This window comes from Hipposideros armiger, unplaced genomic scaffold, assembly GCF_001890085.2.
Source record: "Hipposideros armiger isolate ML-2016 unplaced genomic scaffold, ASM189008v1 scaffold_687, whole genome shotgun sequence".
Lineage (NCBI taxonomy): Eukaryota > Metazoa > Chordata > Mammalia > Chiroptera > Hipposideridae > Hipposideros > Hipposideros armiger.
The window spans coordinates 1,110,390-1,115,878 of NW_017732037.1; the positions used below are offsets into that span (position 1 = coordinate 1,110,390).

Genomic DNA, 5,489 nt, shown 5'->3' on the forward strand with positions numbered 1-5,489 from the left:
CCCCTCCCCCAATTACCCAATTAAAAAAAAAGGAATCCGATTCTAAATCCATGTTCCCATCATGATGTGATTTCGGCTTTGATTCAGATTCTTCTGGCTGTCTTTTATATTTTTTTCCTTTTCTTTCTCCTTTTTATTTTTGTGCTTTTTGTTCTTCTTTGACTTTTTGGTGGGAATTTCATCAGTAGGATCTGTTTGTACAGACACACGTCTACTTTTTCTGGGGCTTCTTTCAAGTCTGGCTTATATCATAGCTGTGTATCTAAGACCCCAGAAAGTACTTCCTCTATCTTCTGAATGATCTCTTCGTTTGGTAGACTCCTGGCAGAGGCAGCTTCATCACCTGCCTGGTTTCCTTCAATAGGTGTATTTGTTTTACCATTAGGCTGGCCTTTATTACTTCCACTTCAAAGCTCCTTTTGAATTTCGCGGAATTTACTGACCACAAAAGACCTAAAAATCTACTCAATGTTGGTCGTCATGGCATCTGCCAATAATATTTTCTTATTTTCTGTATTCCTGATGCTCTTGCATTTGTGTCCTTGATAACTGGGGAGAGACTGCGCCTTCTAGGGCTAGCCATTCTTAGAGACAGCAAAGGGCTTGCCAAGGAGCATGACTTTCCTTTGAAAGCTAAACAATCGAGAGCTCATATTCTGAACCACCTGTTCTCTCAGGCTCTCTTACACTCCAGGATACAATATTCCTTTGTCCTGACTACCCAGGGCAGGTACCAGACAGCTAGAGACAACCCTTATCATGCAGAGCCTGCCAATGACCTTATTCAGACTAGTCAATCCTAAGATGTTTCTCCAGTCCTGCCTTTCTTGAGGAAAACACAATAAAGGATCTGAGCCATGTTTTCTTCCTCTCCTCCCGCCTTCGACCAGTCTTGGTGCTTCCCCATGTGGCCTTGTGTGGTGTGCCACCTCCTCCTCTCAGGAAATGTAAGTAATAAAAAAATCTTCTTTCAATGGCATTAGCCTCTCCAGGCATCACTCAGTCACCTTTATAAATAAAGGCCCAGGCACAGATAATACCCAGTAACAAACTGTGCTTCAATGTGCTTTTTTCTATTGAGGACATGTGTGTCTGGACTCACACAGACAAACTCTGGGCTACAGAATGAAGATAGTTTTAAAATATGAAAACCTGGAGCCACGGTTTGGGAAAGTGAAAATTAGGAGCTTTGGTTATTGCAGGGCTGTTTAGACACATTTACCGTATTTCCCCATGTATAAGACACACCATTTTTCAAAAAATTTGGGGTCTAAAACCTGGGTGCGTCTTATACAATGGTTGTAGTTTTTTTTTTAACTTGCATTTCCTGCTTTTTTGTGCTTGTTGTCTTTGCGCTCATTGTTTCGCACTTGTTACCAGTATATTGTTACATTTTGCCACGTTCTGTCCAGAAATGGCTCAGAAAAGATTTTTGTACAGTGCTGAATATAAGTTGATCCAGTTTGCAAAAGTGAATGGAAATCGTGCTGCTGAACGTAAGTTTGGTCCTCCTCCAACTGAGAAAACAATCTGAGACTGGCTATGGGAAGAAGAAACCCTACTGAAAACGCCATGGCAGAAGAAGGTCATGAGAGGCAAGTCAGCAAAATGACCAGATTTAGAGAGGGAATTGAAGGTATGGATTGAAGAGCAAAGGGCAATTGGGTGATTCGTTATCAGACACGGATGAGGACAAGCTAATGGTTGGGAGTTTTGACAGTGATGAGAAGTTGTATGAATTTTATGATGAATAAAACTTGGGTTCAATAACTTTATGTAATAATTTTTTTTCAAATTTTGGACCCCAAAATTAAGGTGCGTCTTATACATGGGAGCGTCTTATACATGGGGAAATACGGTATATACGAAGGGTGAAATCACTACTTTTACAGATTCCTGATGTTCAGGGGTTATCAAAATTGTGTTACCCACTGTGATTAATAAACAAGAAGGAAGCTGGTCCCTATGGGAATCTCTAGAGGTGACCCCAACCAGGTTTATTGTTTGTTCACCAACTTTCCCAAGGCCAGCTTCATATTGGTATCAAATTCCCTGAGTGTTCTTCTACAAGAGTCCGGAAGGGGAGTTAAGGAGTAGGAGTATAGTTCAGGTAGAGGGAATCCGGGAAGAGAAGAGGAAACGGGGCTGGGTTCAGCCTGGCGGGGGCGTCTCTCCCTGGTTTCCTCAGACAGCCCCTGGACCAAAGCTCAGGGAGACAGTGTGATAAAGAGCTCTCCATGTCAGAGGAGGGGTCAGAGCAAAGTCCCAGGTCCCCAAGCATGGTTCTCAGGGTCTCAGCCAGGAGGGCAATGTCTGGGGCTGGCAAACAAGAATTGGGGATTCCTCATCTCCCCAGTTTCGCTTCTACCTCTCACAACCTGTTTCAGGTCATTCTTCCTGGACACAAATGATGCTGCTCTAGGTCTCAGTCCCATTGGTTTCTAGAGAAGCCAATCAGCGTCACCACGGTTCCGGGTTATCAAGTCCTCACCGACTGGCAGAATTCGTTTTCCCAGACCCTCAGGGTCTGGGTCATGGGTCCTCGAACGCTGCTCCTGCTGCTCTCGGGGTCCCTGGCCCTCACCGCGACCTGGGCGGGTGAGTGCGGGGTCGAGAGGGAACGGCCTCTGCGGGGAGGATTGGAGGGCCGCCGGGTGGGGACGCAGGACCCCGGGGAAGGCGTGTCACCTCTGTGCCGCCTCGGCCCTTCCCCCTCCCCTCCCCTCACACCCTTCTGCGTCCAGTCGCCCCTTTTCCGTCTCACGGGCCCCATCGCCCCCTCCCGACCCGTCGACCTCGGACCGGGACCCGCGCCGGGAGGAGGGTCGCCTGGGTTTCATCCCCTTCGCGTCCCCAGGCTCCCACTCCCTGAGATATCTCCACTCCGCCGTGTCCCGGCCCGGCCGCGGGGAGCCCCTCTACATCTCCGTCGGCTACGTGGACGACACGCAGTTCCTGCGGTTCCACAGCGACGCCGCGCTTCCGAAGGTGGAGCCGCGCGCTCCGTGGGTGGAGCAGGAGGGGCCGCAGTTTTGGGAAGCTCAGACGGAGATCGCCAAGGTCCACGCGCAGACTTCGCGATCGAACCTGGAGACGGCCCGTGGCTACTACAACCAGAGCGAGTCTGGTGAGCGACGCGGGCCCAGGTCCCAGTCACGACCTGTGTCCCCCTTGGATGAGCCGGGGTCCCCCCGACTTTCCGGGCCCGAGATTCACCCCAAAAGCCAGCGAGGATTTACTCAGATTTTGTTTTCAATTTAGGCAGAAACAGACTGATCCAAAGATCGAAAGCGCTGGGTAGTTAGACGACATGGGCAGGGCGGGGCTCTGGGGCGGGGTTAAGTGGGCGAGACTGACGGCGGGGGCGGGGTCAGGGTCTCACACCTTCCAGTGGACTTCTGGCTGCGACGTGGGGCCGGACGGGCGCTTCCTCCGCGGCTATGAGCAGTTCGCCTACGACGGCGCTGACTACATCGCCCTGAATGAGGACCTGCGCTCGTGGAACGCGGCGGACGAGGTGGCACACATCACCCGTCGCAAGTGGGAAGCGGCCGGATTAGCTGAGCGCTACCGGGCATACCTGGAGAGGGAGTGCGTGGAGTGGCTCCGCAGGTACCTGGAGAACGGGAAGGAGACGCTGCAGCGCGCAGGTACCAGGGGCTGCGGAGGCACCTGCCCGATCTCCCCTCAGGCAGAGGCTGTACCTCCAGCTGGCCCAACCCAAAGCGGAGAAAAATGGGATTGACACCAGAATTCTACCCCCTCCCCTGGGATCTAAGGATGAGGATTTCCATGGGTTTTCAGATCCTGTACCTTGAGTGACACTCCCAAAAGGCNCCAAGAACTCCAGTGCCCCAGTTGCCATGAGCTGCCCAGGCAATTCCAGTGCCCTAGTTGCCACTGGCTGTCCTGGCAACTCTAGCACCATCACTGCCTCAGGCTGCCCCAGCAATCCTATTGCCATTGTAATCTCAGTCTGCCCAGGATGTTCCACCATTGTCAACTCTAGCAGCCCCACAGGCTGCTCCCACTCTGTTGGCGTCACAGGTTGCTCAGTCAACTCCATTGCTACTGTTATGGCAGGTGACTCTACTGCTGCTGTCACCACAGGCAGCCCTGGCAACTCCTGTGCCATTACAGGTGGCTCTGGTACCTCCTGTGGTGGTTCTAACTCCATGGAGGAGCTGGAAGCTTTGGCAATTCCTGTGACAGCTGTGGCACTGATGTCACAGAGGGACCCGGCAACTCAGGCACTGCTGTTGCAGGGAGCCCTAGCAACTCAGGCACTGGGGTAGAAAGGGGCCCTGGCAACTCTAGCACCTGAGTAGCAGAGGGCCCAGGTAACTCCAGCATGGAGGTCCCAGGTGGCCTCAGCAATGGAGTTGCTGAGGCAACCGACAACTCTGGCAGCTCCAATGCTGTGGTCTTGGGCAGCTCCAGCAACTCCTGTGATCTTGTCATGGATGAACCTTCAATCTCCAATGGTACTTTTACAGGCTGCTCTGGCAATCTTAGTACTTCAGTTGCAGATGACTCTGGAAAACCCATTGTTGTTGACGTGCTTGGCTCAGGTTGTGCCTCAATAGGTGTCTCTGATGATAATACAAGGGTTTCTGATGGCTCCAACACTTTTGCTACTGGAGGCTCTGCAATGGTCTTTGATGGCTCTGGTGGTGTACTCTCCAAAGATTTCAGCACAGACTTCATCTGACATTGTTACAACTGGTTCGGAAGACTTTAGGGCTACTGTTGTAGTAGGTACTGGTGCTGTTGCAAAAGAATCCAGGGGTTTTGTCATGGATGGTTCCAGCATTGCTGCCACAGACTGCTCTGACTGAACTGAGATTACTGATATATTGGGTTGTCTGAAAAGTCATGACGCATTTTTGCAATGAAAAACAGAAAAAATATGTCATGACTTTTCCAACAACCCAATGGATGCAATGGACAGTTCGGCGTTTTTTGTAGCTGGCTTCAGAGTTCCTAAAGTGTGTAGCTGTGATAACTCCATTGATACTACAGGAGGTTCTAGCATAACTGCAGGAGATTCACTGGTCTCAGACAGACCAAATGCTCTTAAAGAATGCTCCAGTGCCATCGCTGAAGGCTTAGAATCAAACTTCAAAAAGGAATCCGAGGGCTGGCTCAGTGGCTCAGTTAGTTAAGAGTTAGCTTAAGAGAGCAAACTCTGAGCAACAGGGCCGCCTGTTCTATTCTCACCTGGACCAGTGAGCTGCGCCTGAGCTGAGCTGCCACTGAGCTGCCAACAGGTGGCAGGATGGTTCAGCTGGTGAGAGCCTGTGCTCCTAACAAGACTGCCTGTTCGATGGTGGGCTACACCCACTCCCAACTAAGACGGAAATTGGCACCTTGAGCTGAGCTGCTGCTCGGATGGCTCAGTGGATAGAGCGTGTGTTCTTAACAACAAGGCTGCTGGTTCGACTCCTGCATGGGATGGTGGCTACGCCCACCCGCAAGTAAGATTGTAA

At 51.0% G+C, this 5,489-nt stretch overlaps 1 protein-coding gene and 1 pseudogene across 1 annotated transcript; one reads left to right on the forward strand and one right to left on the reverse strand.

Annotated features, from left to right (window-relative positions):
- The window catches only part of LOC109373054 (protein SON pseudogene), a 7,584-nt pseudogene extending 7,102 nt beyond the window's left edge, over window positions 1-482 (reverse strand).
- Window positions 483-2,447: 1,965 nt separating this feature from the next.
- On the forward strand, window positions 2,448-3,834 carry LOC109373056 (HLA class I histocompatibility antigen, B-73 alpha chain-like). Its single transcript, XM_019626627.1, has 3 exons — window positions 2,448-2,598; window positions 2,858-3,127; window positions 3,375-3,834. Exons 1-3 carry the CDS (start codon window positions 2,535-2,537, stop codon window positions 3,743-3,745), a joined length of 705 nt encoding a protein of 234 aa, XP_019482172.1. The 5' UTR covers window positions 2,448-2,534; the 3' UTR covers window positions 3,746-3,834.
- Window positions 3,835-5,489: the final 1,655 nt, after the last annotated feature.

Coding starts and splice junctions, on each gene's coding strand:
- LOC109373056 (XM_019626627.1), top strand. CDS start 2,535: ATGGGTCCTCGAACGCTGCTCCTGCTGCTCTCGGGGTCCCTGGCCCTC. Junction 2,599..2,857: donor CCTCACCGCGACCTGGGCGG/GTGAGTGCGGGG, acceptor TCGCGTCCCCAG/GCTCCCACTCCCTGAGATAT. Junction 3,128..3,374: donor CTACAACCAGAGCGAGTCTG/GTGAGCGACGCG, acceptor GGGCGGGGTCAG/GGTCTCACACCTTCCAGTGG.